Below are 26,516 nucleotides of genomic sequence, written 5' to 3'. Positions count from 1 at the left end.
GCTTTATCCAAAGCACCATTCTTTCAAAGCACAAGGTGGAACTCTTTAAAACACCTGGATCAGGGTTAAGGASCTGAATGCAGGAAGTTTATCCTGATCTCAGGAGACTTCCCTATTTACATTACAGTAACTGCACTTGTTCAACACGCAGGTGCCACCTGCAGAACCTGCCACCCTCGTAACAAATGAGTTGATATAGAATAAGAGCTCCTGGTGACGCTCTGCACTTGAACCCAGCTTGTCTCTCATCCCAGGAAACAGAGGGGGAAGCAGATGTAGCTATTTCTCCATCTCCTCTTTAATTCAGAGGCCCATGTAAGATTTTAGACGAATAAACCTAAACCTGCTGTCCTGTCCTTGAGGAAGTCTCATGACTCTGGAGAAACAGCTACAAGATAAAAATGTAAATAGTGCTTTTACTTGATTCTGACATTAAAAGTAAGCAAAAGGTTGAGGCCTGCAATTTGCATACAGCAAAATCAGATGTTTTATCAGGAATTTACAGGATGTTATGCCTTCACAAATATTTAGTTAACTTATTGAGATATTTTCACTTTATGAAATAACATTTAAGCTACTTTAAGTCTTACTTCATAGAACAACCCAACCTTAACCATAAAAAATGCAAATATCAGAACACTGGTCCAATATAATGTACCAGGAACTCACATAATAAATACCAGCCACTTACTATGGTTGCAGCACTAGCTGCTAAATGAAACAGTCCCAGTCAACCAAGCAAGAAGAGATTTTCTTTTAAGAGAGATGCATGGTATCAAACACCCATCCCAGAACACTGAGTTCTCTAACCTGTCATTAAACAATCACCACAGGAAAACACATGCTAAAAAACAAAGAAACAAAAAGCCCCAGTTTCACAAACACCCCCAGATTCAAACAGCTCCCAGAGAAAAAGAAAACAGGGAATCTACACAAGCGACAGATGTCAGTGCTGTGTTAGGGAGCAGCTACATCTATTTTTTCATCTTCTCACCAACAACTAACTAGTACAAAATAAGTCAAATGAAATCAATAGTTCCACTGCAATGAAAATCTTTTCAAAATACTTCACACATACATATAAGTTAGGAGGATATACAAAAAATACTTACAACATGCTATTAAGAATATAAAGAATAAGCAAATAGATAAYGCTAAGAAAAGTTTCAAAACTTCTAATAAATAATTTTACCTTTACTTTTGAAGAGAGGACATCAAGTCATTGCTCTATGCCACAAATTAAGTTACAAGGTTACGTGTAGCAATATTTCTTAAGCATTTAAGTGACTGCAATKGTATGTCTCAAACTATCCGATTAAAATCCCCTACTCCCACTTCTAATTAGATGGATATTATCAAGTGAAAAAATACTAGCGTTGACCAGATGCTTAAAAAAACCCTAAAATCTTTTCTGAAAATTCGTGTTTTGGATGTYTGGATACAGCACTTAGAGATAAGCTTGGGACTCAGGGTGCAAACAACCCACCTGCACTCAGGCTCCCCGATGGTTTACTTGCGGCTCCAAACCCAAAGGATGAGGCGCCCGTGGCACTGCTTCCAAAGGCAGAGCTACTTCCAAAGCCTAGGGGAATAACAGCAAGGACATACAACAAACAACAAGAAAAGACACCGCAATTAAAAACTAAACATAATTCTAARCACTGTTTGGTAAGCAAAATATTCCAAAGGTTCATGCCTCAGGAATATCTTAYGCTCGATGGAGCACTACTTTCCTTAAGAAAACAGTGGCATGCAAGCGGGAAAGCATTTGAGAGTCTTAAAAAAATAAAACCAAGTAAATTAAATGCTACATATGATCAGAGGTGAAGTATCTGAGATTATGACATTGCCACTGAAGTGTTAAATTGGCAGATTAAATAATACTGTATACAGGCCCAATATTTCAAAAAGARTCAAACAAGAATTATGCAACTTATTACAAAAAGCCACAATCCTCATCTACAACTATAGAAAAATTTTCTGCACTTACAGCAGAATAAATTATTTGAGTTTAAGTTTGGCTTTATTAGTTTCRTCCTATCTGAGAGACCAGGAAATAGGTTTGGAAATAGAATTTAATATTACAGAATGGAATAAGCTCCCCCGAAATTGGGCTGCCATAACTGCATTACTGAAATAAAATCAAGTCTGTTCATTTTGTAGTTGAGAGTTATAACCACAAAATATATTTTTGTCAAGATAAATAATTCAAGTTCTATTAACATAAAGTGACTTAAACACAGAAATGAGTTCGTATTTGCAGCTTGAGACAAAAGCCAGACAAAAGGAAAGAAATATATTCTGTAATCTTGGCCGTTTCAACAGGTAGTTATCAAAATGAGAACAATCTTTACACTTCAGAAAATTCTGCTCCCATTTAAAGTTTAACTTGAACTTAACTTGAACAAGAAAAAAATAATTTGAACTGAAGCCTTTACCCTTCTTTTAAAGAATTGGTTTACATTTTAAAACTAGTAATATTTGACAATATTGTCTAAATGAGCATTCCATAGTCCTCTGTATTTTTTAAACCAGTAAGAATTCTAAGTATGTAAAATGGCAGGTATCAGTTGAATGCAAAGCTATTTAAGTGCCACACTTTTTTATCTCAACTTAAAATAAACTATTAAATGGCACGCAAGTATCTGTCAGCAAATATTTCACAAAATACAGGAACTCTATGCCACACATCTTAAAGACTTAAGTGCAAAAGTCCATTAGTGACAATTCACAAAAGATGTATTAGGAAAAAGAGCAAGTTTCCCAATTAAAGTGTGGTATTGAGAGTATATATTAGAAACTGTAAATAGGTTGCCCGTTCCCTTCCATAAAAATATATTTTTGAATGCTTGGAGCATACACTCTCCTTCTTTATTTCTAATACCACCATTCCAGGATATTTTGGGTATACTCCTRTATTTCACTATTTCTATATTCTACTACTACTGCTTCTTTCCTTCTGGTAGTCTTCTCAGTTTGTTAGGAGACCAAAATTTTACAAATATAGAAGTGCAAGTAAAGAACCTTCCTAAACAGGGAATTAGTAAAGAAAGAATTAAGGTTTGGTCTCTAAGACACTGTTTAAAATGAAGTATTCTTGAATTTATGTAGGCAAGATATGCAAACATCCACAGACAACCTCTAGTGCCTTCACTAAAATATACATTTAAGGCATCCAAAACATGGTAGGAGTCATCTGATAATTTAGGAACAATTTTTTGTTTTGTTTTAAAGGAAAACCTGTTTCTATTTGAACAATTCACAGAGTACACTACTAGACTTAAGAATAATTTCAGGATGATTGTGTCAAGGCAAAACTGATCTTTAAGCTCCTGTAGTATACAGGAGCTACGTGGATCTAAAAGATATTGATGTTTAATTATTTTAAATGCTYTTACAGCCATTCCTATATATTGACCCTGAAGAAACGACATGGAAGGATGGGAAGTGGCGCTGCAGAGCGGACAGGGAATGACAAGAGAAGTGAGCACAAGGCACTATGGTTATGCTCAAAAGATGTAGTAATCTCCTCTGAATCTTTTAGGAGATCTGCAAAGACAACAAGTGCCTTGACTTGCACTTAACACTGCATTCAAAGGAGGAGCTCTGAGTTGTATTTATATTTCAGATCATTATCTACTCTTTTATGATCATATACACTTTTGGTATACACCTCCTCTCCTTGCATTCTAAATTTACATTTTGATGGTAGCAATTTTCTTTTACTTTCAGAGGTTACACTGCTTTAAGGCTTGAGAAAAGGCTAACCTTGAGGTTAACCCTCAAGGCTGAGGGACAGACAGCTGGATGAAACATGTTTCTGCAAGCAGGAACCTAGAACTATATTCGTTTCCCAGTGCACTGTCTTCTTATCTTAATCCAGAAGCAGAAATGGGTTCCCAAATAGTAGCTGTACATACATGCATTATGTACACACAGGTATAGATTATCCCTTGTATGTCCCCTTGTCTCAGATGTCTAACATTCATATACCCCAAAAATGAACTCAGGTTCTAGTTACAAAGAGAGGTACCTAACACATTTTCCCTAGCTATAGAAAAACCCCTCTGTGACTATTCAATCCTGTTCATCCCAGGTATGAGGCCATGAAACTTAACTCTCTCTGCGAGGCCTAAAGCAATCCGCAAAATACATATTGTCAAACTRCAGGCCTACCGCTGCAAAAGATCATTCCCGTAGAGAAGCTTAAGGTTTGCAAGAGATTCAGCTGTGTAGAATAATTCAATGAAACATGAGAAAAGTTAAAGAGTACCTCCAAGGCTCGAAGAACCTAAGCCGCTTGATTGCAAGCCAGTGCCAATACCTGAGCCGAATGGCGTTCCAAAACTAACTCCCAGAGATGGCTGTGGCCCTGGTATAAAAAAAAAAAAAAAGATGAGAACAAACTTGCCTTACTCTTTCATAGAAAAAYAGGAGCCTTTATTTAAGCAACTATTTGATCACGTGAACATCATTGCTTTCAACAAAGCCCATACTTTACCTCCTCCACATTTCTCAGATTGCCTACCTCTGCATCCACCTGGTAAGAGCTAAGAAAACACTGGCCGYAATAAGGTGACAGTAGCCCAAACTCGGCACATGACAACAGCATTACATCAAATTAAGAAGTTAACTGGACTCATCTTAAAAGCTTGCATGTCTTAGTCATTACTCAAAATCTTAACAGAACTATAGGTAACAGTATTTGCCACCTGTATTAATGAAAGTAGAGAAAGAATAATCTTCAAATTAAAAAACATATGAATGAATACTAATTAAGGCTGTTACCAAAAAATTAAATTGGAATCTTCACATATTGCTTTAAATTTAAACTGAATACTGAATAGATAAAAAACAAGACAATGACTTTATTTTATTAAATTTATTGTTCATTTTAAAGCAAGTCAAGTACACAGTAACATGACAATTCAATTCTTTTCCACACAAGTGATAACGTAGTTCTGTTAAGCTTTGCTACATTACACCATTCCAGAAGGTATACTAGTCAAACCACCTGCTTAAATAAACAGTTACAAAAGGCACAGGTCTGTGTACCTTAATGAGTTAGATACATTCAAAGTTTCAGATTCAGAAGTTTGTCCCATCATTTAAAAAAAATTAGTAGTTTCCCCCTGCGTATTTATTAGATGCAGGGCTGCCAAAAGACATCTTCAGTCTGCCAAGATAAAATTTACAGCCTTAGTTTTTCTTCTTGAGGGATAAATTATCAGCTTGCTAGCCCACTGCTAACATACTTTAAAATAATAAATTCTGATAAATAATTTATTAAAATATTTAAACAGTTTTCACAGTACAATCTTCTGTTCCTGTCTTTTTCAAGCACAGTTCTCAGTGCAGTAGTTAAAAAACTTTAATTAGAAATAAAATACAGTGCCAAACTCTTAATCCACAGACATTCCCATCTCTCCTTAAGACGGCCTTCTCTACCTGACTATCAGATACATATGCACCACCCCTGTGAAAGCAATCATTTATTCAAATATTAAAATGCTCAAACRATTCCAGTCCTTTTTTTCCCCCCGCCCCCCACAATCCATTATGGCATTTAGGAATATTTATATTTTAAGATACCTACAAAGTTTCTTGCAGCTCATTTTGCTGTTTCAAAGTGCAAATATTTTAAGCTTTAAATATCAGTTCAGTCCTTGAATCTTTAAATGGAAAAGAAAAATCACTTTGAATCAAGTGAAAGGCACTGTATATTGAATAGCCACATTTTTGCTAGGAACACAGTATTCTGATGTGATCCAAGCTGCACGACACCTGCACACTCAAAGTAGTGTTAAACTACATTTTAAGGGTAACTAAAGTWGTTCGCTTTCAGGCTCTGCTTGGCAAGAAACAGTTAAGAAGTCCAAGCTGTTTTTTCCAACTAAAAGTGTATCAGCTGTTCTAAACACAAGTTCTCACATAAATCTAGACTTGTTTACATCCAGTTTCAATACTGACACCTACCTAGCAGCTCTGTAAGAATAAAAAGATAATTGTTAACAACAAAAAGAAATAAAAATGCTATAGGAGCGAGTTAAGTCATACAACAATTTTTTTTTTTTTTTTTTTAAAAAAGAACATATCCAGTTCCTTTTCAGCTGAAAGGAATGCACAGGTTCCCTGCTTCAGGAGGAGGCACTGTAAGTGGAAGACCTTAAAACAGAACAAAGACACTATAGTCCTCCAAATTTGTCTCCAAATATATGGGGTTTTTATAGAGCCAGTTAAAAAAACAAAACATACACTTATTTTATATAAGCACACTTACTCTAGAACACCTCAGGTTATATAAAACAGCATCTCATACCTTAGGTTAACAAGGTGGTATTTGTTGATTTTGTACCAGGATGTTCTGAAGGCCTCATTGCTATTTATAATCCTTGTAAGTAAACACACATTATTTTCAAGAGGAAGGAAAAAAAAAAAGTAATATTCTCCAATGCCAAAAGTACTAGCAAAAATYGGCACTCCTGGCTTTTACAGATACGAGACAAATTCCTTATAACCAATATTCTAATGTTTTTCAGCTTACTGTGCTTGCTCTGTAGAGCACAGCATTTCAGTTTAATGGACAAGACCTACTACAGAGAGCCAAGTTMGGTCAGCTAGGCTTGCAACAAAGCAACTTCCTGCAGTTTTTAAAAAAATTGCAATTGGTCCTAACATTGAGCAAATTTAGTATTGCTGCTCGGATCCAATTCTGACAAAGCAACACACTGATAATAAAATTTAATCGTGGCTAAGATCATATTAAACAATTAAAAAAATTAAGTGCTTTAAAGATTTCAGTATCACTTTCCATTACCACTTCAATCCCATTGCGTCCATTCAAACAGAATAAAGCAAACTAGTATCTTCACACAGCTTTGACTCACTCCCTACTCACCAGTTAAGGAAGGAGTAACTATGYATTTAAGAAAGGTTAGCTTGGAGGAAAGCACTTTGGTTATGACAGCTATGTCTAACCAGAAAAAAAAACACTAGGTTAGTGTTGGCCTTGTGYACTTACAACTCTAAGCTCACTAAGCTTTAATTTCCCTTAAAATCTTTCACTTTGGTACCATCATTGGTAATAACGTAGGCAGATTAGTCACCCTCACTTTAACTTCCATGACGTTACAGACTGCTCAGGGAAGGTGAAGCCTCCAAAGCGTGGCCACCACTGACACCAAAAAGCTGCGCTCGGGACCAAAAGTGCAAAGTTTGGGGAGAAAAGTTGAGTGGAGACTTCAGTGTTATCAAATAATTTTGGCTTCTCTTAAAACAACTCTGCTCCCTTCCTTCCATGCAGCCAGGATCCACCGGCTTTGTCCCGCCAGGGGACAGACACGGAAGGGTAAGAGGAAATGATGGCAGGCCCCCGAGCTGGGTCTTGGCAGGTTCTCCACATACAGCACGGATGGGTGCTTAGCTGCACCCAGGAACCATTCCTGGATCCCCCAGTTTAGACGTGGTTAATAAAAACCTTTTGACTTCTGAACATGAATTTAAAAACGAACCATCTTTTCCAGAGAAAGACCAGTACTAACTCTAAGTCAACTTTATGGAACATACTTAACCATGGAAACATCAAATATTCAAAGACATAACCATTCTGATCCCCAAAGTACCATATATTACATTTTAATCAAGAACTTTAAAGCCTGGATTAATTTTGTTTCACTTCTGTCTTCAAGGAGAGCCCCAGGCAGCCAGGTATCCCATGCACCCCTCACCCTCCCCCCAGCACACACACTCCCTCACTTCAAAGCCTCTCCTCCCAAAGCCTTCCACCTTCCCTCACAGGTCCTACTCTTCATGACCTAGAACTTGTAAAGAAATACATACGGYTTAAACTTTGAGTAGGGAAAGTGTATACAAAGCAAGAATTAACACAAAGCTGAAAACATGCAAATATTTGCAGAGTTTTACATTTGCAGAGTTTTACTGCAGCAGGTTGCCATCTGAAAATGTTTCCTCAGACAAGAAAGAAGAAATAACGGTAAGATAATCTTTTAATATTCAAATATTCCTGCAAAACTGAAAGAAAAGATCATATTCTTCCAATGAGAATAAGACAAAAACAGTAGCCTTAAACTGAAATTAAGAAGTTTCATGTTACATGTTGGAGAAAATCCAACCAACCACCAAAAAAATTATTCAAAAAATGAACTGAGAATGTTATTCCAGGGAAGTTGTGATTTTTTTCCATCCTAACAAATGTTTAGGACTGAAAAACATTCTTCAGGAACAGCTCAAACCTCATTCCCTGCATATGAAGGAAAGAAGTAGACAAGAAGACTTCAAATTCCACTTAACCCTATTTAAAGGACAAAAAAAGTTATAGTGCCACTCAAAACATCAACCTACCTCTAGTTCTTATTGTCAGCTTCTCAATGAAGAAATTAAACAGCATGACAATATTCAGACTGAATTAGAGGTAAATTCAATTTGTCATCTACTTTTACTGATGTACGTAAGATATGGAACAAAACCATTGACTTCTTTTGTTCACAACTCTTATCTGGTTCTTTCTTAAAGTTACTTCCAACCCCCTTCTCCTCTGATTACAAAGTATTACAAAATACCTCAAGGTATAAAGTCACCTTACCTCATATGTGTTGGTCTGCATTTTTTTTCCACTCCTATCCATAGGAGAATACTCAGAGTCATGCACTAACTGGCATAAATTTATTAAAGTTACTAGCAGTTCTCTTGAATGGGACCAGGAAAAGGAAATCTGAATCCCTCTCCACATAAAAATGCAGGTAAAACTTTGAATGTGACATCTTAAATATGTGGCTTTCGTATAGGAATAATCCTGTAAAGACTGGGGAAATTTTAAGAAACAAGATACAAGAATAATGGAGAAGGAAATATTTTGGCAACATTAGGTCCACAAGCCACACTTATTTCAATATTAAGAACCCAAAGTGTGACATACCATTTTTTTCCCCTGTATAAAGGATAGACTCTTAGCTGAAATTTCAACAGAACATCCAAAGATTAAGATTACAGCACAAGAAAAAAAAATAAAGACAAACAGCAGGAATTCTAAGGAGCAATATTTCCTAACACTCTTTGTTGTGCTCACAGTATTTTGGCCCATTTGTCTTTTGATCCATCCTCTTGCTGTTTAGAAGGGCCAGGGCTACTCTGCGTTTTATTTCATGGAGAGGGCAGGTACTCCCCAAGAATTAATTGATCTCTTAGGGTGCTTGCTAACTAGCTCACCAATTAAAACAATTCACTACATACAACCACTATTATAAAACACAGGAGGAAAAGGTGCTATGAAGACTTTTAGCCTGCTGCTGATAAACAGCATTTTAGAAAATAAGTGGTAAAATACAGTTATCTAAGGTTTTCATAGTTCGCTGATGCAGACTTAGGTATCAGCGTTCAAGGAAAATTAAGCAGAGGTCAATGCTGCTACTAAACACTTCAACRTTGATTCAGTTCTTCAGGAATCCACCTCTGAAAAGCATTGCTTAGTATGAGGCAATACTTAGTATCAAGCACCATCAGCTATGGTGATAAGAAGTTATTTCCTGGGCCATACATATTTGTCTTTGATTAGCAACAAGTCACGTACTTCTCTGTTTTGGTCTTCCTCTTATACACACATGAACACACAGTCACCCATCCTCTCTGCTTTCTCTGCTAATATTTATTTGTAACAGCAGAACAACAAGCAAATAACTGCTGCAACATCCCCCTGCCAAAGGGGTGAGCTAGGAAATAGACAGTATCCGTCTTCCTATTCTACAGATACTGCTCCACTATCCTTCCCTGTTTTATAGCATTTTTCATTTTACAATTCCAAAGTGCTATATTAAAACGCACCATTCATTTTACATAAGGAAAAGGTAATATGCATTTAGATACTCTCCCCGAAATTTGAAAATAATTTACTGTAACCATACAATTTCCAACAATTTTGGAAAGAGGCTATACTATGTGTATTCAGAGATGTTACTTAAGAGTGAAGACTCACATTCCAAGGGGTAAATTAGAACAATACAGTAAATACCACTAATACAAGTAAGTTCACAAGATCAAATATCTGCTGTATAGTTATTGCTAAGTCTACCCTGCAATTTTCTATTGGCTATCAATAACTCTGCTCATCACAACGTCGAGATTTTTAGGCTAACACAGAGGAAGACTTCATAGAAAACGTCACACGAGTTCACCGCTGCCGTAAGACTAATAATCTATAACTTGAATGCGCTCAGACCTGTAGCAGGCTGCTGCTGCTGAGTATGTGTCGCAGCCATCGCGACGGCTGCCGCGTTTGGCAGGCTGCTGAAGGGCACGGGCCCGCTCGTAGCCCGGGGCGCGCTCTGCCACTTCTTGGCGTCCGTTCGGCGTGCCTCAAACACATCCATGGCATCTCCCAGAAAGGTTTTCCTGTAGCCGAGGTACTGGTCTTTGAGCATCTGAAGGGGGTGGGGAAGCTGGTTTAGTTCAGTGGATTTGACAAAGCCTTCACTCAGTAAGCAGAAAGAGACACCAAATGATTTACAGCATTTCCTTGAAAACTCTCCAAGCAGCTACTCACGTCATGAACTGGGGAGAATGGTTCCGCCTCAAGCATGGCCAGAAAAGCTTCTTTGTGATCAAACTTAAAGGCAACACGGCAAAAAAGATACGCAACTCTTTCAAAGGTAGCAAAAATTAGTGGTTACGCTTATGTTAATGGAGTAGCTAAGCAGCAAAATAGAGTCACATAACTACATTACTACATAAGCTAGTATTTAATCAGCAGGAAATAGTCTTCAGTGCTACCACTCCTGCGTACAACCTGCTCTTACTTCCTCATCCTTCTCTTCTGCTTCTGTTTCTTACAACACCATCAAAAGGCCTCAGTTTGATCTCCTACTCCTACCTCTTCCCCTTCCCACCCAAAAGYCCATCCTTTGTGGCAACAGCCAGGGTGGTCTTTTCACCACAATTCTTCTCCACTTTTGTCAAAGATACAGGAATATCTTAGATGTGATTAAATGAAGAAAATTATTCCTTTAACGAATCAACAGAATTACTGCTGTATGTTCATGCAATACAAATACACCTATAAATTAAGCTACCAGCCAGCACAAAGATGTCTCAGTCTACTGTTTTTCTGCAACTTCAGACCTTCAATTCCAACTGCATGTGCAAACCAACAAGCCTAGCTCAGACAGAAAGAGCTGTGAAAACAGAGCTGCTGACCACAAGTCTCATCAATCACCACGACAAGTTGAAGACACAGCAGGTTCAAAACTGCTCTCCTAGCATGTAGCAGTTAATAACCAAAAACTAACTCTGATTTTTAAAGCTTTAGCTGTAACTGTGCATTCTAAAATGTGAGTCTTTGTGTCTTCTGGATTAAGCCACATACATAAAAATTAACCCAAAACCACACCTCTAAAAACCTACACTGCCCTCAAAAACTTATCTCCTAAAAGGAGAATCACCTCATCTCCTAATTTCAAACAAAATATTTAACCTGAAGTAATACCTTTCCATTTTTGGTCACACTGATGAGGTCTTTCATGTTGGCCTAAGCCAGCTCTTCACATCACCATACACCACACAGCATCACCYCAGAGACCACAACACAAGTTAGTCGGTACTACACTGATTTCAGGAGTGAGGAGCCCAGTACATCCTTTCTGCCTCCCTCTGCAGCAGCTACAAAGGAGCTAACACATCTAATACCAAGAATTAATYGGCTAAAAGCAGCCCAAATCTGATGAATGAATACAAAGGCAATCAATACAAGGTCAAGCATGGAGGAAAGGAAGGAAAAAGAACAAAAACAAAACCAGACAAAAATCAACTGACCACAATCATCCCTTTGAGCTGCAATACAATAAATGTCCACCATGACTGAAGCAATGAAGCCTCAGGAATCTAGTCCCTACAACAAGCAYGGATAAATCCTCAACTTTCTTCACTTTTATCCAGCAGCGCTACAGCATAGAAGTTTCTGCAGAAGAAAAGCAAACCAGCTTTACCCGAGCTCTTCACATCAAAACCACTTAGCCTCAGACAGCAAAAAACAATCCCCAACACTTCTACTTTCGCCAAGGCTTTCCTTATCAAGGAAGCAAGGGAACTTCCTTGGGAAGGATTAAGGCTTTAAGGTAGACGGTACTTCTCCAGTATGCTCAGAAGTGGAACAAGAAGTTCAAGCTGGAGTTAGAAATTTTGCTCCATTCCATAGAGYTCCTGATTGAAAAAACATTGAATMTGATTGCTCTGAAGCTTTGCAACATTACTTTTTTTTTTTTTTTTWWAATAGCTTTTGTATACACATGTCTTTTCATGAAAACTGAGGTGAAAGTGGAAAYACATCCTTCACCAAAAACCTTTGATATGTTAAAAACATTACAAGCGATTATGTACTTTTTTCTACTACCTGAGTAAGAACAGATTTAGATCATTGGTGCTTGAAGTTATGAGGCAAAGCAGGCAAAGAACATAGTATAAAAGCTTGAAGGCACAAGTTAAAACAAAAAAGGAATTAAATAAAAAAAAAAATGCAACCTCAATGGCTATGGTCACTGTAGCAACCACCACTCTAAAGAGTCCCAATGAGCTCACTTCAGCTGAACAAAATAACTTTATCTGAGCACTTCTCTGGGACACTTGCTTGGGGTTTTTCTTTTCTTCTTTTTTTTTTTTTTTAAAAAAAGAAGTAACAGTTTCACAAGCAAAGAGAATAACTGAAGATATATATTATTTTTCCCTCTGATAAATGCTGCTTTGTAGTTCTTTCACTGAATAAACAGGAACCCATGAGGACAACATACCTTTACATTTTCATGTATTGATTGAAGTTGAGCAGCTAAAGCTACAAATGTTTGATAGATTTTCTGCATAGCCATAGACAAATCTGTAAGAGGCAGACAAAACAGTGGTGAATGACAGTCTTGCTAGCAGGGGAACAAAAAACAAAAAAAAAACAAAGCAAAACAAAAAAAACCCCACACACCACAACCCCTCCGACCCCCTCATTTAGAAAGAAGTTTGGTAAAGACAAACTTTACTACAAACTCATATCAGAAAACAAGAAAATGCATGAGAACAAAGTATCTATGAAAAGAATAGAATGAGAGTAATTGGGCACTACAGATCAGTTTTTTAGCAGTATAGGACCACTTTTTTTTTTCCCCCCCCAAACGTAATCTCTCAGGGCTTAATCATGTTTTGTAACATTCCTGTGTCCAGGAGACACCTCCTGCCCCAAAGGGCCCCAAATTGCCATTCCCAGCCTCTATGCAAGTGTCAGCTATAAAGTGTCAGGAGCTCCAGACAACCTCGTACAAGCCCTTAAAGCAAGTCAGAACAAACAAGTGGGAGATCCACTGCGCTTCCTGGTTAATTCCTGTTTTTTTCAGGAGCTCAGAAGTTGTCAATTTTATTCAAAGGCACCTAACATCTTTCTGGTACTGAAGTTCTACATAACACAAACCAGGCTCACCAGCTGTATCTCAGAAAAGATGCAACCTGAAAAGCTCAACAATCTATGTGAACTAAAGACTAAAACTCCACATCTTAATATTGTAGAACTACAGTATCTATTTGCACGCTTACTTCCATACATTAAATAAGGAATGTTAAAAGAGTGTAACTACATGTAGAGCTTTTCCTATATGTCTGAAGTTTTTAAACTGTTTGTGGAAGAAACATGAATATCTGGACATTACCTTGGGGAGTTATATGTGAATTGTTTGCTTGAGTAGCAAGGTGATTTTCCAGTTCTTCTATTTGTTGCCTGTACTGTTGCAGCTGTACTTCAAACTGCTCAACCAAGGTTCTGAAGTAGCTGTGCAAAACAATCAGATCACACAATTAAACTTGCTAATTTGGCATCTGTTTTTATTCTCAAACCTACAGTAGCTACTAATCTTCTTTATATTACTTGCAACAGGTGTATGTTCTCAATACACCATCTCAAGGTCAACTTTAGAAGTTACATCATTGAAGCCTCTTACAARTAAGAGTAACTTACTCTGCTGGGGCTGTATTTTCATGTTGAAGACCAGGAGGAGTTTTCTGTGTTCTTAGTGCTATTTCTGCATTCTTTAGCTCCTAAATAAGTTAAAAGAATAAAGAAATAAGGTTCTGTTCAAAAAGAAAATAGCTACAGTGGTATAGTTCATTCACTATACCAGTGCAAAGCTAGTTTTCTTTAAGTACTTAAAATTGTGATACAATCTGACCAGAAATTCTTCCAAAGATAGGTTGACAGAGGGTTGCAGAACTGTAARAAAAGCAACTTCAGAGAAACAACCTTTTAGCCTGAAAGCATGTTGAGCTCCAAGAAATTTAGGAAACACTGCACCAAAGAGCCACAGCTAAGGTTTACCTTCTAACATTCTTCAATAATGACATGATGACTTTTGAAGTCTGCTGGAGGCAGGGTAGAACAGCRTAGGAAGGAAGGAGTAAAGTCAAGCACAAGGAAACAATGCATCTTTAAGTGAAGGGATGTTATATAAAAACACTAACTACTTCACAGAATGCTTGTTTTTCAATAGAATCTTCCTCATGATCCATTTCATGCATGTTCAATATTTTCCAAAGTACTGAACACACAATATGCTTATTTATTTGCAAATCAAACAATTTTCACATGCAGGAAATAAGATAAAACAGTACAGATATTAATTTAGTAACAGACCTTTTATTTACGAAAGCCCTTGCAGCCCTGTGCCATGTGCTCTAGGTGACCCTGTGCATGCAGGGGGTTGGGACTAGATGACCCCTGAGGTCCCTTCCARCTGTAAGCATTCTATGATAACCTGAGCTCAGACTGGTACATAGGTACTTACAAAGGAAAATGTAGGGATGCAGAGAGTTCTGATTCATGTTTTCCGAAAATACTAGCTATCGTTTAAGACATTTCAGTCCCTGAAGTTTTACTGTTCTTAAAGAGMACCAGAAGAAAACAGGTACTTGCACCTCTGAGGCACGTTATTACAAACAAGCCTTTGCTGAACATACAACTGGAGCTGAACTAAAGTGGGCAAACATCCTTTTCACAATAGTGATCACCCATCTGCTGTTGTATCTATCTGACAGCACAACCATCAGATTTCAGTCTCCTGGTGCTCATTCTTTTTTCATTTGTACAACTGTTTCTGTCAAGATACAGTTGAGTTTCCATTTACAGAATCGCAGAATGGYYGAGGTTGGAAGGGACCTCTAGAGATCACCCAGTGCAACCCCCTGCTCCMGCAGGGACACCCAGRGCASGGGGCACAGGGTGGCAGCCAGGCGGSTTKGGAAGATCTCCAGAGAAGGAGACTCCACAGCCTCCCTGGGCAGCCTCTTCCAGGGAGGAGATTTATTAGCTTGATTTTTTATTGTAGGTGAAATAACACATGCAAACCTAGTTAACAGAACTTAGATTCAAGTGTACCTGTGCAGTTTCCATTTTCAACTTGTCAATATTAAGAGTGTTCCTCTGTAACCCACTGGCAACTACAGACAGAAGTTGTTTCAAAGCTTTAATGTCTTCCTGTACTTTAAGCATTGCTTTAGAGGACATTCTGCTAATTTCTTCCTGAACTTGTTTTTGTTCTTTCACAAATTTCCTAAGGAAGAAGGAAAAAAAAAAAGAGAGAAACAATATATAAACATATTAAATATATTTCATGTTACTAGAMGTAGCCAAGTGTTTACAGCTCCCAAGAGAATACTCCCAAGAAGAGCTGGACCAGCTTCTAGGAGCTTATTTATTAGGCATGYACATTTCTGTAATTGCACAGAAAAGGGGGCTGAAGATGTCCACTGCCCATGACAAGCAGCTACCAGAACTAACCATCTACTTTCATCCCAGGTKAACACATTAAAAGACTTTGGGCTGGCTAAGTTCTCCTGCATGCAGCTTGCAACACATTGGTCTTGCTAGAGAGCACTGACAATATAGGCTACTTTGACTATTCAATTGTTTACAAAACAAAACAAGAAAGACAACAACATCCCCCCAAGGAAATCCCCACAACCCTGCAATGCTACTTACTGTAGATTTTCTACATCTTGGCAGATAACTGGAGGTAGATTTTCATCCTTTAGCGCTTTACTGTCTCTGTAGAGAAATAACATATCCTTACATGGTGCTTGAAGMCTGCCCAATATTTTCTACGTGATGCCTAAGCAAAATTAAAACTCCAGCGGCCAATTATGTAAGTTTGCACCTGTTATGTATACACTGTAATTAGTAATATTATATTAATTTGAATTAATGCAAACAAGCAATAGAAGCTTTTTCTTCCTTGCATCTTATGACAGCATCCTAAACATTTGCTAAAAAGATTTTCTGAAGACCGTAAGTCTACAACAGAAGTCAAATAAGCTAAGTCTCATATTTGATGGGAAAATGGCAATTGATATTTGCAATGATGAACCACCATTACTGAATTATTCACGTTACCGATGCTGTTTGTTTACATTTATGCCTTTTTTTCCAAGACTAAACAGTCACAATATTAAATGTAGCTGTTTTCTAGTAACCCAGGGAATGCAGAGAAAATCTTAGCACTTACTCTGGTCGTGCTCCTGCTTTGTCATCTAGAAAATAAAAACTACAGATCAGAAAAACAACTCTGAGGAACTACCAAGCAAAACAACTTTAAGGGAATGTTTTTAAAGCAAAAACTAAAGACTTATCTGTTTAATTTCTTAAGAGGAAAACACTGTACTACCCATAAAAGTATTTAATTTACTCTTTCACAGACAAGCATCCTTTCCTTAGTTAAGGGGTAAGACATATGGTGACACAAGACCTGGCACAAATCAGTGCTGAACACTTCAAAGCAGATGAATGAACAATTGCAACTGTGCAAGAAATCTGTTCTTTCTTAGGCTCCCACAAGCAAATCACTAGATCCTGCATCTCAAAGCAGCTCAAAAGCAGCTCAAAAGTTCACATTCAGTAACAATACTTAAATATCAGGGTAATAAAGGTTTGGGGAAGAGACTTCCTCAAGAGGCCTGTTAGGGCACACATCCAGCAATACCTTCCATTCTGTAAAACCTTGTTAGCTACCACTTACACACTACACACAAGGTACCTGTGGGTCTAGCACTCAAATGCCTTTCTTCATAAGGGAATGGAGTTTAACACAATTATTATAAACATAATTAAGCTATGACTATTTTAGTTAAGGTCCAGGTCAGTAATCACATGTTGCAACTTTTACATATCTAACTGCAAAGAAAAACCGACACTTGGAAGACCAAGACTTGGGCTGGTTCTTTCCTGCTTAGATGCAACTTAAACCCCCACTTCCCTTTTCCTGCCACCAGGCTGGCCAACAGGCTAAGAGAGCACCTCTCCACTATTCCTTACTCATTTTGGAGCTCTATATAGGCAATGCTTCAAAACACCCATGGAGGCAGGTTTTTAATAATGTTTCAACAACCTGCAAGAAGCTGGTAGTAGTGCAGTCTAGAAATACAACTTTGAGAAATAACATTTAGGAGTGAGAATGCTTTATTTTGGGGKTTCCATTTTTTCCCCTCCTCTTCCTTCCTTAAGGCCCAGTACAGCTGAAGTACTTGCTTTCTAACAAGCACTTTTGGCATTTGCAACATGCTCGTGCATAGCTCTGCTCCCCCCTCTAGTGGCTATTGGGCATACAGTTCTTTGGAAATCTAGCCAGGCATTTCAGACTCCTGCTCTTCAGACTGATCCTGTAATTCATATTCATACACTAATACATATACACACAACATTGCAATTTCAACCAAAATCTTATTCTTCTATGCAGCTATAGTATCTGAAAGTTAAAGAGAAAAAAAATGTTTTAAAATTGGTTTTAATCCTGCATTCCTAACAAAACTAAGCACTGCCTACACTGCAGTGTTTTGTTATTCCCCAGTAAGGTTACATATAAATGCCCTATCAGTTATACACATTTTAAAAAGGAACTTACTCTTTTTGTCTGAAGAGCTACTAAAATCAATGCCACCAAGACCTTCATTAACAGTAGTTGAAGGAGCTGCAGTCGTCCCCAGAGTCAAATTCAAAGCATTCTGCCCAAGCCCTGCAGTACACCCAGAAAGAAATTTCAGTATTTAAAGTACATCGTAATAATCAGCATTTTAAAAGTATAGATTACCTTGCCCACAATTTCAGTGGTTATTCACTACATTCAGATTAAAAAGACATGCAAAATAATACAAAATGGAAGTTTCATACACAATTGTTTTATAATTTATTCATKCATCTAGATAGCTAAACTACAGAGCTAATTTATCAGCAGCATTTAAAAAAAAATATTGTGCCATTTGGAGCTTACGAGCAGTGTGTTACCAGCACTACAACACAGGGAAACAAATCAATTTTTCCCCTAAACTGCTTTTGTTTCTTCTAGCTCATTGTCTGAAATGACGATACTGAAGGTTAGAGATTCTATTCAGACAAGTCCCACCAAAATAAGTAGCTTCCACCTTCTCCAGAGAGCAAATTCGCCATAGTTAATGGAGATACTTAKGTAACATTGCCTCCTTACATTTATTATCAATTTCCTCAAGACAATTTTGGCAGTAACAGATTTCCTTGTGTTCCCATTAAGAATTTGTAAAATGCAAGTCAGTCTGAAGACAGGAAAGAAACCAATAACTTCAGTTCTTTATTTATAACGTTTACGGTTAGTAATAAAATGTTTATGTTTAGTAACACTACTCTGCCAATGGCAACACCTAAATATTAAGATTTTATATAAGCACATAYGTTAGATTTCAACTTTATGGAAAGAAGAAAAAAGGAAAAATCCGCACCTGTTGCTGCTGTGCTGGTGTTCTGGAAAAGTGAACTTCCTAAACCAGCTAAGCCTCCTCCGAAGGAAAGGCCTGTGGAGGCAGTTGTGGTTGGGGCAGCTGTACCACCCAAATTTAGTGTGAAACCAGTAGTACCTGCAGTGAAGAGAAAGAATTTCATGGCCTGTAAGTGATGGTGTCTGCTATCTGAAACTACTGATGAGAGGTATGAGCAGCATTTTTACATAACTGGACAATAACTTCAATCATGTTTTTTTCCTGCAGATTTTCCAGATAAAACCACCAGAAACTGAGCTGCACACAATTTTATTCCATTGTATTTCAGTCTTGTTTAGGCTAAGTTTACCTGAAGCTGTACCAAAGTTGAGAGCCCTCTAGAATGCTAGGGCACCTAGARCTAATACTGTGCTGGGTAGTTCTAAGCGGTGATGAATCTAASAGATGCCACCAACTTTTTATATACTCACTGGTTCATATTAAAGATAAAATATTTCACCTAAGACAGATCATACCTAATACTTCACTTCTCTGCTGGTACTAGCCATTCCAGTTTTTGGCAGAATAGGGAGAATAAGTAGACGTCCACAGACAGAAAAAGGAACAGAACATAAAGGGGGCATAGATTAAGAAAGATCAAGTCCAGTCTTCAGTGTTATCAGGCATCAGAGAACTTAAAAGTACAATGCCAGGCAGCTAACAGTACTAGAATTACATTAAGAATTTCACATCACAGATTAATCTTTTCCGCCCATCTAAAATGGGCTGTTTTTAAACCTTCCCACTTCTACTGACAAATTGGAGTGGGATTAAAAACAGCAACAAGTTTTACATGAAGAGTCAGCTTTGCTACTATTTTCATACTACAGATTACATGTTGCTTGTATTAGACAGTATACTGCCTTCCATAGAGATCTATTTCTATTAGGTTCACAAACTGAAAACTAAAGTCCACATTCCCTTTTACAATTAAAATAAAAGCTTTCCTACCTGCTGCAGGAGTTGATGTAAGAGCAGATGAGAGCGAGAGGCCACTTGCTGAGGTAGAAGTGATAGGTAAAGCAAATGGCGTCGCAGAACCTGCAGGTTTGTTGAAGCCTAAACTAAAGCCTGTGGTGGCTGCTGATGTGGTAGCAGGAGTGCCTAAAAACAAACAAACATCACTCTTAGGCTGTTTGGTTTGGGAATGAATAATTTAATTCAGCTTTTCTGAACTATTGCAATTTAACCACCTGAATATAGCAGCAAGTAAAGTCATGGGCAGAAGAGATCCTAAATACAACATACACCTTCAGATGAATTTCAAACACTTACATTACTGTTTTTACAAGGTATGCTCTTCCAGTGTTCCTAGGAAGCTCAGGGTCTTTACCCTAAAATGCAGACCTTACCTTACCCTAGAAGTAAAGCAAACAAAGCTTCTACTTACACTCATTTCAGCCTAAGAACACATTCTATGTTGCAAAACCCACATTCCCAGGTAAAGCACAAATTGTGTACACATTCACAAGTGACCATAATCATAAATTTAGCAATCTCAGTTACCTGTTCTGTGCATGTATTGGATAACATTTGGCTACTGAGAACAATTACTGGTCCCCTATATAGCAGAGAAACATAYCTTTTCATACATTACATCATGTATACTAGGTTAGTCTCTTTTCCCTTCTGTATTTAATTTGCTTCTATTACACAGCATTATTTTCCCCATTTATTCACCGAGTTGCTTCCAAACTACCTGGAAAGCAAGCTGTTTGTAGCCCCTCCATCCCCTAAATTGCAATACTGTCAAACTYGATTCTTTCTCACACCTTAACACAGTTGTTAAGAATCACCGTATTGTAATATTTCTAATGACAGCTGAAGGAGTCATTAAACACACATTAAAGAAACAAAAGGAATATATTCAATCCTCATTCTTCTACATGAAGGAAATACTGAACAGTCCTGTACAGAACAATGTTTTGTAATGACAAACCAATGATTCAGCACCAAGCAAAGCAGTGCCCAGATCTGCAGAGCTCCACTCTGGTTTCCTGCCTTAACTTCAGTCCTGCTGATTCAAGTGCAGCAGCAAGGCACTGAGAAACATCATTAACTATACTTCTGTCTCTCTTTAGTAACGAAGGCTGCCACTGGCAACGAGTAGAAACCTCACACATGATTCCTGATGGCTCTTGCAATGTGGGAAGTCATTTTCTGCTTGTGTATCATTAAGATCCTTACCTAGTGTCAATCCTGTAGCAATTGTTGTTGCTGTTCCTGCTTTAAAACAAAACATTCAATTAAGACTAATTAAGATCAGAGTGGTTTTCATCATAGTAAAAAACATTTTTTATGAAATTTGAAAGAAATAGAGGTAAACAAATATGAGACTAATGAAGATATCTTTTTTTCCCCAGCAGGATGAAAGCACATAACACCATACTGTAGGAGTGTTCTTTTACGTGTTAAGAAAGGGGATCAGAGYCCCAAATCCTCCTTGCATCTTAGTTTAGAGTTTCTGCCCCACAACAATCCAGATTATTTTGAAAGCGGTGCTGTGCAATTCCAGATTTTTAGGAAAGATTGATTAGAAGATCAAAACATTTATCTGAAGATCAAAACATTCAGTAGTGCAAAAGATAAAAAAAGATACATCGGCATTAGTTTAACATATTAAGACAGGTTGAGTCCACTGTTTAAGTTGCTTCTAACAGGAGAAGTCCTAAGAACCAAACTATCCACTCACACAAGTGAGCAAGGAAACAAACAAACGAGACAATATTCTCTAGCAATACTGGAGAGCATGTAAAATTCATCAATTGAAATATTTTTTTTCAGGTACCACTACAGAAGCTACACAAGTTTAATTGTTTTGCAATTTGATTTCTGAAGACATTCACAGACTGAAGGCCTAAGGCAAGAAAATCATGAATTTGTTCGTCTGGATAGCTTTAGTTTAAACACACACMCGAGAACAAAAATCTCAAGCTTTTTAAGAAAAAGCTTTAACAATTACAGAATTTTGAATACTGAATTACAAATGCTGAATTTTACAAACATAAAGTACTGAATTTGAACATGTTTAAAATCAAATTGCAGCTCATTTTTAAAGTCATAGTTTCAAGCATTCTGCATGGAGACTTCAGCTTTCAAAAGGCCAGGGGAGTCAAAATGAGACACAGTTTACACAAATGCCCAGATACGGTTTTCTGGTAACTACATTTGCATTTTGCAGCATCAGCACTGCATACATCTTGATTACTCTGCTTTTAAATTGTTCTGTAAAAAGGCTTTACAAACTATAGATAAAATGACTACTGAACTACTATAAAAACCTTCTACCAGTGCATTATGATGGTTTTGTGTGCATATTTCTTCCCTTGTTCACTTAAATTTCCAATTTATTATAAAAATAAACCCAAATTTCCTTTCCTACCTGTACTGGTACCTCCCAGTGTAAAGCCTGTGGTTGATTTTGATCCAAAAAGTCCAGTACCAAAGCCCACCGAGGGAGCTGATGTAGTTGCTGTAGCAGTGGAAGATCCCAGGGTTCCAAAATTAAGTCCTCCTGTTGAGCTATTACAAAATGTAACTATTAGTAATAAATTTAAAACAATAATTACAAAATTCCAAAAACCCTGCTAGCTATTTTTCTTTCCCATGTTTTCAATCATCTCTCCAGACAGGTAAGATGAGCAGACCAAAGCTCACTCTCCCCCACTAGAAGTCTGCAAGAAGGAGCCCATCTCGATACCTCCCCACGGCACTGCCTGACACACGCTGCCTCTCTGACACTCCAGCACTTGTTGGGCTCCCTGCTGAACAGATTCACCCTGCTGGACCAACAGAAAAACTTGCAACGCTCATCTCTGTCAACACGGCTAATTATTCTCCCTAAACTATGGGAATGGAGGAAAAAGAAAAAAAGCTAAGAGCCAAAGGCTCTAGAAAGGCTACAGTAATGGACAACCCTGCGTGGCTGGGAGCAGGATCTTTTCAATACAGTCCGCAGGTCCATGAGACACTGCTAACCTGAAACCTCACCAACATTATGAAGTGCTAAGCATGCCGAGATGCACCTTTTGTTAGAGCATCTTTCCCTCATTTTATTCAAGCAACATAGGTTCTAAAATTCCTTTTCTAACCAAATGCTATCCCTACCCACAGCTGCGAACTACAGAAGACCCACAGCTACATACTTTTCTTTCCTGACAATATTCCGCACAATTCAATTATAGAAATGAACTCCTAGAGCTGTTATCACAAAGGGGAAGAAGGAGAGAACCAGAGTTCAGCAGTGTCAGCAGAACTGTGGAGTATTTGTTTTATGTGGGATAACTACAAACACTGTATTATGGCAAACACTGGACAAGCCTTATATATGCACTGAGAATGCATTATATTATTGCACAAAAGATGCAGGGAACACAGCAGTCATGATTGTCACTAAGCAAATTCACAGTTGCTAGTAACCAAGTGAGCATAATAAACATCTAAGTTTTCATCTTGTAAGGAATTGAAACTTAAATGTTTATTACGCTCACTTGRTTACTAGCTTCCTGCTGCCATCTGCCAAATCTTTCTGGAAACACAAGAGTTCCTAGAATTTAGGCTACATCTATAGACTCCAACACTGGTGTTGTAGCCTGCTGGCTTATGAAATATCTAAAAGACTTTTAACATAGACTAAGAGTAGCCATATTGTATCACACCAAAAGTGACCACTTTGGCCACTGTTCTCATTTTCCTTCATCGCTGCCTTTAGGTAGTGCCTAAACATGATGACCTCTTCCTCATCCCACTGCAAATGACAATAAAAACAACAAATAAACCCCCCCAACAACTCACAATCAAAGACTTAACATTAAAAGTTTTGGAAACACCTGCAGCACTCACTGGTTAAGCCTTGTGAGAGTTGGTGAGGCTTTGTTAACAACTCCCCAACCACGCAGAAGCCAAGATATCTTTCAGCTTTGCTTAAAGTTTCAATCTGCTAAGCTGCATTAACATGACATGACTTCTTCTAAACTGTAACGTAAAAACCTGGTTGCTTTCGGTAGATGAGAGCTGATACTTCTCATCTTTTCCAGCAGAGGTAAGATGATTTTTCCAAGATACCAGTGGCAGTTTATCAGGTCACTAAAGTCAGGTCCTAACTGTAACTTAGCAAAGCACTGCACCCGCCTAAAGCACACTTGGGAGAACTGATTAAAAGAGAACACAACCACCTGAACTTGATACTGACACAGGGAGGGATTGAGGCTGAAGCCCCATACAGRCCTTAGGCTATATGGACCAGTGATGCTTGTGCTGGACCTACCTGGTAAAACTCTTTCTGCAACCACAGAGCAACACAGCCCTACCCATAGTTTCTTACAGTCTCACACACGTTTGTGAACAAGCCATCCAACTGGGACGGTCTGGATTCTTGCACGGGTCAGCAACAGTAAAAAGGCCTCTTCCTCACTGATACTCCTTGAGSAACAGCCCAGAAACTTCATCATGTTTATAAAAATATTTGAATAAAAATACACAGTATAACACACCTAATAAAYAGTACTTGCTAAATATTAGCTTTTTATATTTTACAGATTTAAAAGCCAGTTAAGAAAAAAATCAAAAGGAAAAATATTCAACTTTAATGTGTGGGGTTTGCMCTAAGTCTAGCTTAACAAAATACACATCTCCATTTGTTTTGCAGGCCATTTTAAATGTTGCTGAAGGAAAATTTTTAAACTGGTTCAAATCAATAATAAAAAATCAGTCTTAGAGTTGCACAAAGCAAAGATTTAATTACTGGGCGGTGTGTAGTGAAGCCCGTTGACAAACGTACTCATAAATATGTGATGGTAACATAACTAAGAGTATGAAGAGAGACTGAAAACTCGTGCTCTCACATGGAGCTTTCAAAAGGCCACACCTGACTGCAGGTAACTGTGGTGGATGCCGAGGCCTCCTTCCTTTCCCCTCACAACCTTCAGAGCTGCTTAGGCCACCCCAGCCGCTCAGCTCGCACTAGGATGAGGACTAACTGGGCTCAGGAGCCCCAGTTGTGCAACGGCCCAAATATTCAACAGAGGAAGCCAAAAAAAAGGAAATATCCYCCGCTATTTGCGAGCGAAGACCAAAGCCAGGCAACTAAAGCGCGCTCGGCCCCCACCCGGAGCGCCCCGAACCTGTGCCGGTGGCGCCCGCGGGCCCCTCAGCGCCGCATCGCGCCCGGCGGCGATGGCGGCTCCGAGCGCGGGCGCCCCGCTCCGTGCGCGCGCCCGCCGCAAGGCACCACGGGACGGCGGCCCGCGCCTTAAAGGGACCGCGGCGCCGCCCGGGGCAGCACGCGCGGGCCGAGCGGCCCCACGTGTGGAGCAAGCCAGGGGCGCGGGGAAAGCGGAGGAAGCAGTCTTTTCACCTAATTATTTTATTTTTTTCTCCATTATTGTTGTTTTTTTTCCCCTTCTCGCCATAGCAGAGACATTGTGTAAAAACTAACGCTGTGGAAGCGCTCAAAGGCGGGTGCAGTGGGAGAACGCACGTGCCCRAGGGAGCAGAAGGGCAATGTAAGTGCTTTAGGGGACCGATACACTCACTGGAGTAAAATCTACAGCATACTGGTGGTRAAAATGCCATAATTAGAAAAAGCATTGAAACGTGTGCTCCAAAGCTACTGCTCGGGACCAAGTACGAACAAATGTGGATCAAATGTGGAACAAACTCTGGATGCGCTAAACCCCAGGACATCACGGGCGGCGCCCCCTGCGACGCCGCCGTCCGCCACAGGCACGCGGCAGGCGTCCGAGGAAGCGCCTCCAGGCCGCGGCGGGAAGGCGGCTCCCCGGTGCGGGCGCCGGGGGCGCGGGGCTGGGCGCCGCGGCTCTCACCTGCGCGCGGGGCGGCCCTGCGCGCACTCCTGCCGCAGGAGCTGCGCGTAGAGCTGCTCCTTGCGCGACATGGCGGCGCCCGCCGCGCTGCCGGGCAACGCCGCGTCACCCCGCGGCCCGCCCGCCGGCCAATCAGCGAGCGCGGCGCCCGTAACGGCCGCCCGCGCCCTGCCCCGCCGCGCGCATGCGCGGGAGTCGCCTCAGCGCGGGGCTCCGCGAGGCGGCGGTTGCTTCCGCGCGAGCTCCAGGGATCGGGATTGTGGCGCTCTTGGAAGCACCGGGAGCAGCGCGGAGTCGCGTGCCCCTCGTGTGCCCTGTTCCGGGCCCTGTTACCGGAAAGAATCTTCGGGAATACCTGCCGGGCGCCTGGTTCTGCTACAGAATCCTGCCGCCTTGCCCTGCCTTTTAAGTGTGATTGGTGATGCGTGGGCCGCACTCGCTTAAATGCTGCGCACACACCAGCCTACGGACATGATAAAAGAGGGAAACCTGAGGTCGCGAAACCTCTGAGAGGTTTAAACCTTTACAGAGAGGACCTTTACAGAGAGGACAGAGAATGGACCAGAGCGGTGCTTTGTAACATGATGCTAACAATAAAATACGGCCTGGAAAAGTTAAGTTTAATGTTAAGTGAGCGAAACGAATGAGCTTTCGGCGGTCCGGCCCGTGCGGACATGAGTGCGCATGCGCGCGGCGCGGGCCGCCAAGGGGCGGGGCACCCGGTAGGCCCCGCCCCCTGGGCGCCGCCCCGGAAGCGCTCCTAGGTGACGGCCGCGCGGGCCGGGAGCGCCACAGCCGGGTGGTGGCGGCGACGGTTGGTGCCGGGCGCCGCCATGGAGCACATCCGCACCACCAAGGTACGGCCCGCGCGGCGCCGCGCTCCGC

The 26,516-nt window shown here is 39.7% G+C and overlaps 2 protein-coding genes across 3 annotated transcripts in view; one reads left to right on the top strand and one right to left on the bottom strand.

Moving 5' to 3' along the window:
* NUP58 (nucleoporin 58) overlaps positions 1 to 25,702 on the bottom strand; it is a 28,066-nt gene extending 2,364 nt beyond the window's left edge. Inside the window, exons 1-15 of the mRNA XM_026049809.1 lie at positions 25,632 to 25,702; positions 22,190 to 22,329; positions 20,995 to 21,030; positions 19,759 to 19,911; positions 18,772 to 18,906; positions 17,925 to 18,035; positions 16,533 to 16,557; positions 16,010 to 16,075; positions 15,407 to 15,581; positions 13,994 to 14,073; positions 13,689 to 13,807; positions 12,792 to 12,874; positions 10,232 to 10,433; positions 4,274 to 4,372; positions 1,487 to 1,582 (exon numbers count right to left, since the gene is read on the bottom strand). Coding sequence (XP_025905594.1) covers positions 1,487 to 1,582; positions 4,274 to 4,372; positions 10,232 to 10,433; positions 12,792 to 12,874; positions 13,689 to 13,807; positions 13,994 to 14,073; positions 15,407 to 15,581; positions 16,010 to 16,075; positions 16,533 to 16,557; positions 17,925 to 18,035; positions 18,772 to 18,906; positions 19,759 to 19,911; positions 20,995 to 21,030; positions 22,190 to 22,329; positions 25,632 to 25,702 — 1,591 coding nt within the window. The remainder of the gene's footprint in view (positions 1 to 1,486; positions 1,583 to 4,273; positions 4,373 to 10,231; positions 10,434 to 12,791; positions 12,875 to 13,688; positions 13,808 to 13,993; positions 14,074 to 15,406; positions 15,582 to 16,009; positions 16,076 to 16,532; positions 16,558 to 17,924; positions 18,036 to 18,771; positions 18,907 to 19,758; positions 19,912 to 20,994; positions 21,031 to 22,189; positions 22,330 to 25,631) is intronic.
* Positions 25,703 to 26,045: 343 nt separating this feature from the next.
* Positions 26,046 to 26,516, top strand: part of MTMR6 (myotubularin related protein 6) — a 25,812-nt gene continuing 25,341 nt past the window's right edge. The window contains exon 1 of one of the 2 annotated variants that reach the window (XM_026049796.1): positions 26,046 to 26,245. In XM_026049796.1, coding sequence (XP_025905581.1) covers positions 26,213 to 26,245 — 33 coding nt within the window. In that variant the 5' untranslated portion in view covers positions 26,046 to 26,212. Of the gene's footprint in view, positions 26,246 to 26,443; positions 26,489 to 26,516 lie in introns of those variants that run through there. The other variant, XM_026049797.1, reaches the window with a different exon arrangement.

Source organism: Nothoprocta perdicaria, unplaced genomic scaffold (assembly GCF_003342845.1).
Source record: "Nothoprocta perdicaria isolate Ctin4 unplaced genomic scaffold, notPer1 scaffold_62, whole genome shotgun sequence".
Lineage (NCBI taxonomy): Eukaryota > Metazoa > Chordata > Aves > Tinamiformes > Tinamidae > Nothoprocta > Nothoprocta perdicaria.
This window is presented reverse-complemented; position numbering and strand designations above follow the sequence as displayed.